The following is a 16,429-nucleotide window of genomic DNA, read 5'->3' as shown; positions in this document are numbered from 1 at the left end:
CAACGACTTAACCTATTGTTCATTTCAAAATTTACCCCAACAAGAAGCCCCAATCAATCTTAACCCCTTCTGGCTTCCTCTAGATATTGGTATTCAGTTGTAACACTGACATGCCGTAAGTAGTAGCTGGCTGGAATTTCCAGCAACTTAAATTCTAAACTCTAGCAACCCATAATACAAATCCCAAGGACTTGAGCAGATTCCGACCTATTTAGTCAACAAATCATAAAACCTCTTTCCCATTCTTTTACCCATAAATTTACAAAATTTCCGTAATCTTTGTCTACAACTGAACTAATCATAAGATTCTAAGTTCTATAATATAGTCCTAGATTGTCATAGCCTCATAGGTGTAGGTAGTTTTTTCCGGAAAGGAAATGGTCGAATCACTTGCTCAAGCAGTTATGACTATAGTTGAGTCGAATGAGCACAAAAGACCTGGCAGGTTCAGAGATGAGCCACTATCCAATTATCTGAATAAGAGAACATGGAGATATTGACACCATTTCCCAAGGCATTCGGAAGTAACTACACAACTGGTCAACCTTCAGTATATCTGAGAGAGTTCTTTGTCAAAACTATCAAGGTCAAGGCTCAGTTCTTGATTAGGTTAACTGGTCCCACATTTTCTAACTTGATTTTTAAATGAGAATGCTTTTTACATGTTTGAAGTGGGGAATTTCAAAGAAACTTATACTTGTGCATCCAATATATTTGGTGCACACTAGCTTGTGACTGTTCATTCCATAATGTTGCCTTGCCATTACAAAGGATGATTGGACTCTAATACATTATTCAAACCATTTCTTTGGTTATATTAACATTTATGTAACAGTGGTTTATACTTTCAAGAATTTCTGTGCATTTCAAAATTTACAAAGCTTTTATTGTGTCTCTCAAACATTTAAGACATTTAGCTTATGAAAAGATAACATCAAATTTTACCCAAGTTGAAAATTATAAAGCTCCACATTGTATCGTGTAGATAGATAGCTAATGCAGAAACCATTTCTTTCTTCCCACTTCCAACTACAGGACAAAAACTCTATGAACATGTGTAGCCCAAGTATTCCAAAACAACATGCTAAAAATATCTGAAAATATAAAATGCAGCAAAGAAAAGATTCAAATGTCAAAAGTAAGTCCCACATGTTCAAGTAATGTAAGACTTTCAATTTGACAAATGCAGGGTGTGTTTGAATTGGAACTTCTGAACTGCATTCTTGCCAATTGTTATCTTTTTGGTCCTCCCATTTTAAGCTGCATTCAGGTCAATTATTAATTTTTCAAGAAAGCAAGTTCTATTCTAGTTGTTTCTGCTATTAAGTTGGAGATGGGCTGATGGGATGAAAATATAAGAGTCACCCACTTATGGACACACCATCCTCAACTTTTTCCGGAAAAAAGACTTCTGTTCTATCGCAGTTCTCTCTCTATTTTCACCTCTTTCTATCTATTTACACATAAAATCTCTCTATATTTATACATGTAAAATGGAATAGGTCATTCCATTTCCAAATGCATTACATAAACCCACATACAAGTTTAGAAACAAAAGCAACAGAAACATCATTGTCAGTTACTCACGATGTCCTGAGAGACCAGACCAACATGTCTCCTTAAACTTTCCAAATGGATACTCTGGATATTATGGTTATCTATAAGTATACAACCTGTTAACAAGGGAGGGAGAAAAATTCACTCACATAAAACTGAAAAAGATAGCCTAAATGGCCATAATTGAATGGTCAAAAACTCAAAACAAATTTGTGGAGGAAAAAACAAGGTTAGTAATGTTAGATGGCTCACCGCATATAGGATCATAAAGGCGAAGCAGCAGCTTTACAAGGGTTGTTTTTCCTCCACCAGAGGGCCCAACAAGAGCAACTGTCTCTCCAGCGCTGATATGAATGTCCAACCCATTCAAAACAAGAGGCATGTTGTCCCTATATCTGAATGAGATGTCACAAAATTTCACCTCTCCTTTAACAGAATCTAAATAAATTGCATCTGATTTCTCAATCACCTACATACAAAAACATAATAAGCAGCTAATTTGCAGTATCAAACTTATCAGGACAAAGTATGAGAATTGCAGTAACAACACTAGTTCTTAGCTCAACAAAGGTACACAAAGATAAACTTCATTAAACAGGCATGTTTCAGTTATATTGTATTATTATCTCAATATTCAATATCACCCATCAATAAAGTTGATAGCCTACTACATGGGATACATTAATATGGAGTTACCTACAAAACGAAATATTAATCATCAAGCCAAATATAATAGATATTGACAACAAACTCTACCTTTTCACCATTTATATAGCAATTCAAAGATACGTAGCAAAAATATCTAAAACAACACAGGATTTTTATTGAACATCTCAACACACGAGCACGCGCACACGTGCACGCGCACACACACACACACACACAAAAATCACTTGATTTTCCTACTTCTTTCATCTTTTTAGCAGAGCCTGTACTTTTAAAATTCAATACAGCAATATTGCCAAACCAACAAATGCAAAATTCTAGTGTGTACTCAATTTCATGAAGCCCCAAATTATATTCCAAACACATTGGTCTGAAGCCCTCAAACACCAAGAAAGCACAATAGAAAATTCACACATGCACTAGTACTCAACTGATAGTCACACAGAGAGAGAGAGAGAGAGAGAGAGAGAGACAGTCACAATGGAGGGATGAATTGTTCCACTGATTGTTAGCTCAAGGATTTTAGTTATTTTACACCTTATAGTTTAAATAAAATAAGCATTACAATATTTAAAACATTAGATTACGCGATGCATTTCCGGAAACGTATTAAATGCATTTTCAATCAAATCCTTGAGGAACAATTGTGGCATTAGCACCGATTCCGATATAATATAATATCACATAAATTAAAGCACATGTAAAGGTCTAGATCCTTTCAGGAACTCATCATATATGTAGCATCATTGACTACGGAAACCATGTCCAAGAAAATTCACATGGGTCTACCATAAGAAATAAGGGTCATTAGCACCATCTTCCTTGTCCCAAACATCACAGGAAAAGAAAATAATTCAACTCTTAATTCTGGGTCTCTTCATTATGCTAAAGGGGGAAATAATTTTTCATATAACCTAACAACCCAACTTCAAGACTGCAAGACCCTCTAAGATGTGGCTTAATAATCTTTTTCTAGATGCATTCAACATTATCAGGACAACTCAAACAAACCACTGCTTAATCAGGACAAAAGTGTGAGCATTTTTTTTCTTGGCAATGCTGAAGAAGAGGGATTTCTATAGGAGCATGTGATGCAGTAACAAGAGGAATAGAACATAAGTCTGACTTCTCTAAAACATTCGGAAGGAGAATCCCATCCCAGAGATGGAAAGGCAGAAAAGGTAGAATCAATTTCTTTAAAATCATAGAGAGTAGAGAGAGGTGTACAAGATGCTTAAAAAGGTAGTAATAGGAAAAAGTGTCGTGTGTCATTGTGCTGGGATATTCGATGAGCAAAAGTTGCGTCATGGTATATATGTGGAGTCACTTTAGTGGAAGGTTTGCTTCGACATTGAAAATTGTGATTGTAGATTGAAGACTAGCAGAAGGATCACATCCACATCTTGCTTCAACCTTCATCAATCACACAATATAAGACAGGTAAGTGGCCTAAGAGACCATGTGATCCAGAGTGAACAAATGAGAAACTTGAATTAGGTTGGATCTAATTTAAAACTAATTAGACTTTTTTAAAACTAATTATTTATTAGTTTAGATTTAAAATTGAATATTATTTCATTAGGCATGTATTTGGAAACCTTAATGTTGGTTAGAAAGCTTATATTTTGAGTTTAAGTTGAAAACCAATAGAAAAATTGATCTTGGTAAGGATTTCAAGTTGTGAAAACTGACCTCTGTGTCTTCAAAAATTCATCAAAAATAAAATAAATTCAATTGCGTTATAGCTTTATCAACAAAACTCAACACAATGAGCTTTCCGATGATATATTATATTCTAATTTCGAGTTTGTTTGACCCCTCAAAAAAGTGTCCGAAGTTAGACTTGATAGAACCTGAATGTCGATCAATTGAAGTTGCACCAAAATAGCTTGATTGATCGAACGGGTGCTCAGAGTAGATAAAAGATGTGTTTCCAAGTCCGAAAAGGTTCCAAAACTCATCCAAAACATTCCTAATCAATTTATAATCACTCCAACTCTATGATAAGGCACGTTAGCGTTATCAAAACACAAGAATAACACTAGAAAACACAATTGCACAAGTGTAAGAGTGATAGAGTGATAAAGAGCTTTGTTTTTCAATCACAAGTGAGGTTATTCATAGAATACATTATATTATTGTGTGATTGAGTTCTAAAGCAAGAAGTTTATTTGAATCTTTGAAGCATGGTCAACCACAATACCTACACATTAAAGGATTGTACAAGTAGTCATTTGAGATCAAATCACAGGTTGGAGAAGTGGATCGCATGAGGAGCAAATCTATTGACGAGTGAACTGTGTGCCTAGAGTCTGGTGGATCAGTTTGTGTCAAGAGTCCGGTTGTAATACTTCTTTCTCATATAGGATTTGGTTTGCCTGAATTAAGTATATTGAATTTTCCCATTTGGGGTTTTCAAGTAAAAATAGCGTGTTCTTGTGTGATTGCATAATTTATTTATTTCTACTGATTCAGATTGCTGTGTTTTACAATATAATTGAGATAATTAAAAAATCATTTATTGTTAGTTAAAATTTGACAAGATCTATTTAACCCCTTCTAGATATATTTTAGGCACTACCTATACTATCAGAGCCTTGCGTATTCATCCTGCACTTATCAGGTAAGCTTTTAATAACCAAGGCTAAGAATTATGCAGAAAATGGTGGTTGTCCAATTAACATTAGCCCCTCAAATGAACAATCCTACCCAATTCTCCAAGGCAAAAATCCACCACATAATTAAAAACACCATTTAAAAAAATAAAAAATAAAAAATAAAAAACTCTTTGGTACTTCCAACTCAAAACAAACAAAAATGTTCAAAGATAAGATGACGCCTTTAAGAAAAGAAAATCAATGATAGTGCCTCTAATTCCAAAGAGCCAACAAGTGACTTCCAAAATTAACTCTGAACTTCTATTCCCTTTTTTTTTTTTGTTTCCCCTGTGAGAGCAAAATAAAAATTCTATATAAAAGAAGAGAGATAGAAGAAGGAGGCATCCCTCATAGAGACGCCAGAGAGAGAGAGAGAGCTCCATAATATTTCTCTTAGTCAAAAACAAATTGTCATTGTCAAAGGCCATCACCCAGTGTGGCCACCATTAAGCATTGTCATTGTTCCAAACAAAAAATTATTATTAAAATGACACAAGAGATAGTTCTGCGCAATTAGGGCATCCAGTCAAGGCTTGTAAGCATTCCACAAGCTAGGAAGTATGCAACATAGCTTGAATTATCTACAAGATAGGTAAACAAGGAATTTGATGTTTAACCCTACTATGTATTGTGCTTCATTATCCTTTATTTTCCATTTTACTTATTTACTGTATAGCTTCTTACAGTGCGCATACCAAATTAATTAATAACCAAACTAAAATATAGTCAAAGAGATCAACCAATAAATTACCTGAGATTTGAACCTGGTCAAATCAAACAAGCGTTCAATAGCTGGCTCTCCTTGCTTCAACTCATTATATGCTTTTCCCACTCCCTGCGTGATTCTTTAATTTCAGAAAGATAATTTAAGACAGCTCCTCAGAGGCTGAACCATAATAACAGCAGAAAGAATTATTAGTAAAAGATATTTGGACTGTTATACAGAGAATATAAGATAACAAAAAAGCTGTAAGCTCCAGCTGGTAAATGTAATAAAGCAGACAACAGCTACTAAAGAATTCCTTTGCCATATCATTTACCATCATATCATTCAACAAGACTTTAGTTAATCAATCTATCTTAATAGTTGATGTAGCCCAAAACAGCATATAGTTAATGCAATTTCTCTTTTATCATGCATCACCCTTAAAAATCATAAGACCATCACTACAATCCAGCAACATTACATTATATACCCATATTCAGAACCTATCAACATCTTCATTAAATTTACAAACAAGTTTCCATAATTCCATTACATGTTTGGTGCTGAATAATCAAAATTCCAGACAATAACTATGCTTCAGATAGTTAAATAAGAGCCTTTGAAAAAAAATAAATAAATAACTCAGACAAAGATAAGGCACACTTTTAAAGAGTTATTGAGTTGGTCCTCTCTGCATTTCTTGATAACAGATTTAATATTTTTTAACAAGAAAGAAGAAGCAAATAAGTCAAAAGATGCTTGAAGAGTTACAAAGCCTAATCAAATCCTGCAAAAAGTTGTGTATTGACCCCATCCCACCATGTCACTATTTGCTTGGCCTGCGTGGCATCTCCAGAACAACTGGTATCGTCCAATTGGAGATTGAACAAGGATACACTTCCTCCTGCATGTGATCCACTAGGATCATGATGTGTATAATATCTCCATTTCTGCACACCAACTGAGAGTCTGACAGGTCTGTTCTTTTGCGGGACAACAGGCGTAGTTGCTTAATCTTCTACCTCAACCTGTGGACACCAAGAACATGGTTCACCTAGCTCACCTCTTGACTGAGAACCACCATCGTGGATCTCCCACTGTGCACTAATATAATGCTGATTCTTAGAGTTGTGTTTGTCCCCATTTCGATCTCTAGCACCTCAATATGCACAACCAAGGCCTTACACCAAAGCCGCCTCAAGGTGCATGCACCATGACGCATCATATGCCCACCTAGGCAGGAAGCAAGGAAGCTCCTCAAGCTCTGTTGCAGCCTTTGTATAATGCCAGAGTTGCATCATGGTTTGTAATGGGACCCTTGAGATATTTGGCTGATCGTTGAAACAAATGGTATGCCAATATTCTCAATCACAGCCTAAATTTTGGTTGGCCATAAGAGAGAGAAATGCCACATGCCCTCTGGAAATGTGTTTTCTATAGATTGTTTTTGGTGCACTTTCCACCTTGCCTACAAATACTTCCCTTTGTTTTGCTGGCATCTCCACATCCCACTTTTTTTTTTCTTAGTTGGTACTCACATACCCATGCCTCCACTGAGGCTTGAACCCCTAACCTCCCTATGAGAAGTAGGGGCTTGGTACCGCTGGACCACTGGCCCGTTGGTATCTCCCACTTTCTTCGACACGTGTGTGAACTACTATCAGCTATTCTCCGTACATGAATTTTTCAAATAAAAGGGCTTCACCCCCTACTTCAGGCCTGAATTAGAGGTAAGGAGAATAGCAATCACCTTGAGTTTATCTTGCATATCTACAGATCTCATCATCTCAGATACTGCCCATTCTCTCTCTCCTCTGAGCTGCCACCATTTTCACCATAATCCAATGTCCTAGGACCTCCCTGTCCTACATAGAACACCTTTATATCCAAAAAGTGACGGATACCTACATTTTGGTAACTCAAGTGCAAAAGTATTCTTGAAGGTTGGTGTGGAGAGTCACAACAAATGCAACACAGACAACATCATTGCACAATTACCAGTTCACACTGCTAAGACAACTACACCAAGCAGACACCATGGCTCCTCAGGCAATTCATTCATGTTTCACAAGTCTGATACTGGAATCTATTTTCAAATTAAGACTCGACTCAATTACAATGGAACTCAGTAGTGAAAAGTGGCAATTAAACAAAGGAAAATCCAAATCCTGCACCTATCCTCCTACACCAATAAGAGAGTTCAAATAACTGCTATCTCTTGATACTCACCCTACTTATCCCCTCAAAATTGCCACATCCAGCCTTTCCATACTCAAGCATTGGACCTTATTGGCCAATATCCCTGTGAGCATGACAGCGCTATGCATTAAATGAATTAAATAATCCCTCTGGCTCAATCAAGGCTCACCTATAGCACCCCAGCCAACAAAGGTCAAGACCCTTCGGTTAGGCTCACAAAAATTCTCGAGTTCCCACTTTTTAGAAGGCTTTAGTTCCCACAAAAAAAAATAAAAAATTAAAATTAAAATTAATAATAAAAGAGTGCCTTTTATTTTTCAATCACTCATAGCCTTTTATTTTTCTTCTTCTTCTTCTTCTTCTTCTTCTTCTTCTTCTTCTTTTCTTTCCTTAAACCATTAATTAACATGCTCTATATGATATCACGATCATATTCAGTGGATCCTACTACTCAAACTTACCAAATATTTAAAGCATATGAATATTGAAAAATGTGCATTGATATTGACCTGTCAAAATATCCATTTTCGAAAAAATAAATAAATAAATAAATTATTAGTTGCGTTACATATCATGAATTGTTCCAATTGTACATTGATTTGATTGAATTTATATGCGAGAAGAAAAGATAAATGTGTATTGATTTAGTTAGTCCATTGCAGTGGGACCCGACAACATAACAATAGAAGCTAGGAAATGTAGGAATTGAATGGCTAATAAATTTATTCAATAAAATTCTAAAACAAGGAATGATGCCAAGTGAATGTAGAAAAACTAGGATCGTTTCAATACAAAAAAATAAAGGTGATGTACAAAATTGTGGTACTTATTGAGGAATTAAATTAATAAGTCATGCCATGAAATTGTGGAAAATAGTTATAGAACAAAGATTAAGGAATGAAACGCCAGTGTCGGAAAACCAATTTGAATTTATGTCAAGGAGATCTACTATGGAGGCCATTTGTTTACTTAGGGAATTGATAGAAGATGTAGAAGTAAACAAACAGATATACACATGATTTTCATAGACTTACGATAGAGTTCCAAGGGATGTAATTTAGTGGGTTTTACATAGAAAACGAGTGCTTTTAAATCGTATAAATATTATGGATATGTATAGGATACAAAGACTAGGGTTCACACTGTATGTGAAGAAACTAACGATTTCTCTATAAAAGCAGGATTACACCAAGGATCAGTAGTTAACCCATACCTATTTACACTAGTCATAAACGAAATAACAACAGAAATACAGGAAGATACCACAGAGTGCATGTTGTTTGCTGATGACATAGTTTTGTCGGATATTTCTAAGGCTGGCTAAGGAAGCAAAATTAGAAACTTAAGTAATGCATTAGAAACAAAAGGGTTAAAAATTAGTAAGACAAACAAAATATATGGAATGTAAATTTAATAAAAATTTGGAAGTAACAATATAACAATAGAAATCCAGGACCATAAGATTAATCAAAATCATCATTTGCAATACTTAGGATCAGTAATACAAAAAAATAGAAAAATAGATAATCATATTGCCAGTAGGATGGACCAAATGGAGATAGGCTAGTGGTATCCTATGTGATATAAAAAATAAAAAATAAAATAAAAAAAAAAGTTAAAAGGAAAATTTTATACATCGTTGTTAGGCCGGCTATCTCATACAAGGCAGAGTGTTGGGCATTCAAAAAGAAACAAAAACAATGCATTCATGTAATGGAAATGAGGATGTGGGGTGGATGATAATAATGATTAGAAAAGATAGATTTACTAACCAAAGTGTGAGGGGGACTAGGAATAACACCTATTAGCTTGCATAGAAGGTAAGAAACAGCGAGGCCGGACTAAACTAACATGGAATGAAGTAATTAAAATAATTTTAAAAATTAAATATTAGAGGTGAAATGGCATATAATAGAACAGAATGGAAAAAGAGAATTTATGTGACCAAGCCTATTCATCTGGGAAAAAAAAAAAACAAAAAGGGCCGGGAAGAAGATAATTTAGCTAATCTATTGAATCGATACGTTAAAACGTTCTTATATTTTGATCTTGATTAGTTGCATTGCATATTTAAAAAAAAAAAATTCTACACTTGGATTTAATATACAATTTCATCAAACGCACAGTGTGTGTTGCGCTTGGGCTCTAGGAGACCTTGGCCCCTGTGTGCGCACTAGGCCTTTAACAACCACACCTACATGATGCCTAACAATTTTTTTCTTTTCTGACACCTCTAGTGCAATAACATATCCTCATTGATTGTCATTTTGCACTGTTGAACCTCCACTCAAATAACTTCGGAAGGTTTATTTGTGGAACTCTAAGTAACTACAAACAACTTAATTAAAAAGAATATCTCATTCTTTATTTTGGTCACTTCTGATTGGAAGTAAGAGATCTTGCATCTTCTTATCTCATGCGTCCAATAGTGTTAATACTCACCTCTATGCCACTATCAACATGCGACACATTTGATCTCATCTTCACAATGCAAATCCTTCTATTTTCAGTTATGGATCACAACTAATCGAAACTAAAAAAAAAATATTTAATTTAGCTTTTCACAATAAAAGGCAACTTCAAGCTTACCCTCTTCAACACATTGTTGGTAGCACAAAACATTCCTAGCCTTTGATATCTGTCATGGTAAAAATATCGATCGACTCTTCTTTAGGTTGCCATGAAGAAATCACCCAACTTTTTTTTTTTTGATAAGTAAAATTTTATAAAAAGCGCTCAAAAGGGGAGCAAATCCCAAGAGAAACACACAAGGCCAAAAAGAGCCTCTAAGCCTTCAAAGAGGCCAAAAAAACAACAATCTCCTCTACAGATCTATAATCTCTCCATGAAACCCAACAAAAAAGAGTGGAAATAATAGAGAACTTAAGCATAGAAATAGACATCTCCTTTCCTTCGAAAAATCTCCTATTCCTCTCAAGCCAAATATACCACCACACACATAGAGGCGTAGCCCTCCAAGCATCGTGAATATGAACCCCCACTGTACAACCTCTCCAAGCCTCAATCAACCCTCTAGAGGATCTAAGCATAACCCAAAGAATTCCAAACAAACCAAGCATCAAATCCCAACAATCCCCAGCCATGTTGCATTGTAAAAGAAGGTGATTCACTGTCTCCTCATCACGAAGGCACAAGTAACAACGATTGACCACCACCTGATTTCTCCTCCTCAAATTATCCTGGGTTCAGAACCTACCCAAAAGAGAGGTCCAAGCAAAGAAGGCCACCTTGAGGGGAGCCTTGGAACGCCAAACAGACTTCCAAGGGAAAAGGCCTTCAGGCTCTTCCGTAAGACACCTAAAAAAGGACCGAACATCGAAATGACCCTGAGAGTTAGAAGCCCAAATCCAACTATCAGAATCCCCAGCCATAATCACCTGGCGATATAACAACTCCAAAAAACGAGTGACATCCTCAATCTCCCAATCATGAAAGAGCCGCCTGAACCGAACATCTCAAGGCAGTCTCCCGTTATCAAGATGATAACAGTTGACCACCATGGCCTGCCTATCCAAAGCAATCCTGAAGAGTCGTGGGAAAGGGAGAGCAAAAGGAAGATCCCCACACCAAATATCCTCCCAAAAACTGATCCTCCTACCATCCCTGATTCAAAATCGAACATTGGAGAATTCATCCCACCCTTTCCGAATGAATTTCCAAACCCCCACCCCCTTTGGACCACGCACCTCAAGAGCGCTCCACCCTCCATTGCTCTCCCTATACCTACTCGCTACAACCTTCCTCCAAAGCCAATGTCTCTCCACCCCAAACCTCCATAACCATTTCCCAAGGAGAGCCTTATTGAAAGGCACCAATCTCCTAAACCCTAAACCTCCACTCCAAATCGGCCTGCACACTTACTCCCAACGAACCAGATGAAACTTGAACTTCTCAACCCCCCCCCCCCCCCCCCCCCCAAAAAACCCAAAGAAAATTTCGCTGCAATCTCTCAATCCTCTCACCCACAGAAGTGGGAATCTGAAATAGAGAGATAAAATAAGTGGGAAGTCATGAAAGGGTGCTCTTTATCAGAGTAACCTGACCACCCTTGGAAAGGTACTGCTCCTTCCGACTCGCCAACCTCTTCTCAAATTTATCCATAGCAAGATCCCAACTCCCCACACACCTCGAAGGAGGTCCTAAGGGCAAACCTAAGAGTAAGATATGGGAAAAGAACCAGTACGACATCCAAGAATATAAGCAAACATCTCGATCTCAGGGACCTCCCCACCGGCACCAAAACGTTTTTTCCGACATTCACCTTAAGCCCGGAGACAACTTGGAACCAGACCAAAACGCATCTCAGATATCTTAACTGGGACACATTCGCATCACAAAGCACTTAAGTATCATCCGCAAACATCAAGTGGGAGATTTCCAACTGACTAGCAGCATCCCTGCCCACCCGAAAACCTCTCAGAAAACCCAACTCAACAGCCCTCCTCATCAATCTACTAAGGGCCTCCATCACAAATAGGAAAAAAAAGGGAGAGAGCGTATCCCCCTATCTTAAGCCCCTCGAACTAGTGAAAACCCCATCGGAGCTCCATTCACAACGATAGAGAAACGAGCACTGGATATACAAAAATGAATCCATCGCACTCCAAACCCCATCCTCTCCATCAAGTAGAAAAGGAAGATCCAACTCACATGGTCGTATGCCTTCTCAATGTCCAACTTACACAAAACACCCGGAACCCCACTACTCAATCTGGAATCCACACACTCGCTAGCAATAAGAACTGAATCCAAAATCTGACGGCCTCCCACAAAAGCATTCTGAGAGTCAGAAATGACGCCATCCAAAACCTTCTTCAACCTAGAAGCCAAGACCTTAGCAATCAACTTGTAGATGCACCCCACCAAACAAGATTCCCAAAGACCTCTTTGTTTCAAATCTTAATGTCTTCCTTCAAAAGACGCAGTTTACCTACGAGAGAATGACTTGGAGTGCCAACCACTCCATACCCTTCCCACCAGGATCGGACTCTCTCCAAAAATCCCTCAGCACGAAGCCACATATTTTTGAATCTGAAAAGGGATCTTCTACTACGTAACCCACCACAATCCAACATCAACGGAGCAAGGTCAAATAAAGGGTGAGCCAAAGTAGCCTAAACAACATCAGAAAACTTCTCCCTCCTCCCAATCACTCGACACATGGAATTGTCAAGTCGAGAAAGAGTAGGAGGAGAGCGACCACTAAACCAAGTAAAGGGTCCTCCCACTAAGGGCAAATCAAACAGCCTAGAAACATCAATGAACGCCGAGAAGGACTCCATGTCTAACGTCCACCTACCCCCGTCGTCCTCTCAAAAGGAGAACGAACAACATTGAAATCCCCTCCAACACACCATGGCAGCGACTATCGCCTTTGAACATCCCCCAGCTCCTCCCAAAGCAAAGGGCGCACAATGTCCTCCGTAGACCCATAAACACCATAAAAAACCCAACGAAAACCATCCTCCGCCAAAGAGAGCACACACAAAACAGAGAATCTCCCAACCTGAGAGTCCACCTTAGACACCCATCTGTTATCCCACATAATAAGGATGCCACCCGAAAAGCCAGTCGCATCCAAAACAAACCACTCCACAAATCTCCCACCCCATAGGCTTCGAACAATCATGTCCGTCATCGATGCAATCTTGGTTTCTTGCAAACACACTACATGACCTCCCCCTTTACGAATAACCGACTTCACGACTTTTCTCCTAACCGAGTCATTAAGACCCCGGACATTCCATGATAAAGTTTGTAACTTCATAGGGAAACAAATGAGTTTACAGTCTCTCTCCTCCTCCCACTGTCCCTCTCCCTGACCCCCTATTCCTCCTTTCATAAGAGACAAAAGCCATGGGGCTCTGCATCTCCCTCTCACTCACCCCGGCCTGAAACTTCCCCTACTTCCCATTCTTTCCAAATGCTGAGAATTAAGAACATCAAGGAACATACTTGTCAACTCCTCCATCCTACCCTCGAAAGACACTCCCAAAAGAGAACCTACCTTTACACCCTTCTCCCTCACCCACTCCTCCAAACCTTCCACTCCCTCAACAGGAACAGCAACTTCCACACACTCCCCCTCCAGTCTAACGACGGCCAAAGGAACAAACAAATCATTATCCGGCTCAAATCCATTCCACTGAACCAAACACAAATCCCCATCAAGAGAAGAACACGAAACACCATCCCAATCCTTGAGGACAGAAGAGGAAGGTGAGCTACCAGCCAACGGAGTCCCAAAATCCTCATTAGATAGAGAACCCCTTGGCTCACCTAAAAACCTTTCAAAGCCAAGTGAACCCGTAGCTCATTTAACAAAACAGCGGCAATAACATCATCAAGATTAATCTACACATCACACCCCACACAGACAATGACATTCTCACACTCCATATCAAAAGACCGAGAGGTTCCCAACCTGTTGACCTGACATACACCATGCAACTCCTCCAACCCAAGCTCCATACCATCCTCAAAAACCGGAGATAGATTTTTGGAAACAGAGGTCATCACTCCCTTCTCCAACTCCAAGCACTTCCTCAACACCCCACAAGAGGGAGGAGGAGGAGCAGAAGAAAAAATAAGATGAAAGAGCCCAGGCAAAGAGATGGACTTACCCGAAACAGAGTCGGAGTTCAAACATAGCACCCATTTTTACTTCTCCTTACGTGTCCACCTTCTTCGTATTGCAGGAAGGAGGATCTTCTTCTTCGCTCTCAGATGGTGCCCCTGTGAAGGAATCCTTGCTCGTTGTCCAGCTCTATGAATGGGCAAACCAGGCAACTAAAAAACAAGGCCATCATCTGAAAAAGCCAAAGGCCCAAACCTATTACCCACAGCAAGCCCAGAACAAGCAGGATCAGAACCCGGCCCAGCCAAAAACCCACAGCACATGCCAGTAGAAACATCATTAGAGCAATCCTTTGAGTGGGCCGCCTCACCTCTATCCTGTCCACGAGACGATGGGTCATGAAACCCATTATACATTGGCCCAAAAACCGGCCCACAAGAAGATGGGTCATGATCACGAACAACCATGGCCCCATTCACCGGCCCAACAATAAGCCCAACTTTCCACATATGTTGTTAACTATGTTACTTGGACCCTCCAATTTCCCCTTCATGCACCCGTGTCGACAGAATACGACATGGATATGGGTATGGGTATGGGTATGGGATATGCATCTAACAAACAAACTCAATCAAACTCCCTAACCCTTCGCATGCCATGATTGAAGAAAAAAGAACTCAAATTTGATAGCAAAAATGGATTTCCTAGTTACTTTATTGATGAAAACCCTGTTTCATATATAACTTAAATAATAATTGAGAATACTCTTACCAAAAAACAACATAATATATAAAATATAATTTCTTGAAATGCTTATTGTGTGTCTATGCTCATATTCAACTTTTGGACGTTGTTAAGATAATAGAACTTAATGTTGCATATTCGTAACAAACTAGTAGGAAGGAATATTCACCTCATGAATCACTGACTTACCAATTAGGGTTTTATTTTATGCATTCAAATCATTAATCATGTTAAAACTCATTGCATGTATGCTTTGATACAGAATGCATAAAACTGTTTTTTTTTTTTTTTTTTTGATAAGTAATAATGAATTAAAAAAGGCGTTCAATAGGGGAACGCATCCCATAAACATTAGAGAAACGGGAGTCTAAGGCCCCAAAGAATCCAAAAAAGTAATTAAGTCATCAAAAGAGGAACAAGAACTCCTCTTCACATAACTAAAGAGAACGAATAACAAAAACTGTTTTAGAAACTTAAAATCCTAACTGAACTAGGACAAGAGTGTTCAATCTATAGAAGGATCGATTGTACGTCACTGGACTAGGTGTGATCAATCGAATGGTGCAGAATTCAGTTTCCTTTTCTAATTACAACTCTAAAACCCAAATTTTTTCTGGATTAGAACACTACATAAACATCCCTAAGCTCTGAAACTCATACAGAAAGAAAACAAACACATCTAGAGAGATTTATAGAGAGAATATAAGCACATAGATTGTATACTGTTCTTCTCATCATCTACCATGTTGCATTAAATTGTGAATTATTCTTCAGAGTATTCGTCGTCAACTTGCAAAGCCTAAATTGTCATCAACACCAAATCACAAAATAAGCAAGGGCTTGGATAACAAGCCAATGATATTAAAGCACTGTTGAAGAGCGAACTATGTGAGACGCAAGTGTGTTAACCGGCATCAATAGAGTTCGAGGAGCACGTTTGGCGTGAGTTTTGGCCAAAGGTAACTAAGGAATTCTTGGAATTAGAATCTGGTAACTTATGGTTATATTACATAATTTCTGTTGATCTGCCTAGACTAGATTTTTCTACGTTAAAGTCGTGTACATGTGTGATTGCTTACTTGTTTATTTTTGGTCTCTACAGCTTAAATAATTTATATTGTTGCATTTGGACTAAATTGCTAGAATTCAAAAATCAGTTAATGTTAGTTAAAAATTGATTAAGATCTATTTACCCCCTCAATATTTATTTCAGGACATAGTGTACTCTGACGTATCAGTCTTGGGCAACACTCCTAGTCTTCAGACATGTACCCCATATCCTAAAATTTGGGACAAGGAAGT

The 16,429-nt window shown here is 38.1% G+C and overlaps 1 protein-coding gene across 5 annotated transcripts in view; it reads right to left on the bottom strand.

Annotated features, from left to right (window-relative positions):
• LOC132313782 (ABC transporter B family member 29, chloroplastic) overlaps positions 1-16,429 on the bottom strand; it is a 67,737-nt gene that overhangs the window by 16,511 nt on the left and 34,797 nt on the right. For 4 of the 5 annotated variants that reach the window (XM_059812727.1, XM_059812725.1, XM_059812728.1 and 1 more), the window contains 3 exons: positions 5,632-5,715; positions 1,810-2,026; positions 1,588-1,673 (listed from right to left, as the gene is read on the bottom strand). In XM_059812727.1, coding sequence (XP_059668710.1) covers positions 1,588-1,673; positions 1,810-2,026; positions 5,632-5,715 — 387 coding nt within the window. The remainder of the gene's footprint in view (positions 1-1,587; positions 1,674-1,809; positions 2,027-5,631; positions 5,716-16,429) is intronic. The other variant, XM_059812726.1, reaches the window with a different exon arrangement.

The sequence above is a fragment of the Cornus florida genome, unplaced genomic scaffold (genome assembly GCF_030987335.1).
Source record: "Cornus florida cultivar Cherokee Brave unplaced genomic scaffold, ASM3098733v1 CherokeeBrave_3.0.0_Hap2_Chr06, whole genome shotgun sequence".
In the NCBI taxonomy this organism is placed as follows: domain Eukaryota; kingdom Viridiplantae; phylum Streptophyta; class Magnoliopsida; order Cornales; family Cornaceae; genus Cornus; species Cornus florida.
This window is presented reverse-complemented; position numbering and strand designations above follow the sequence as displayed.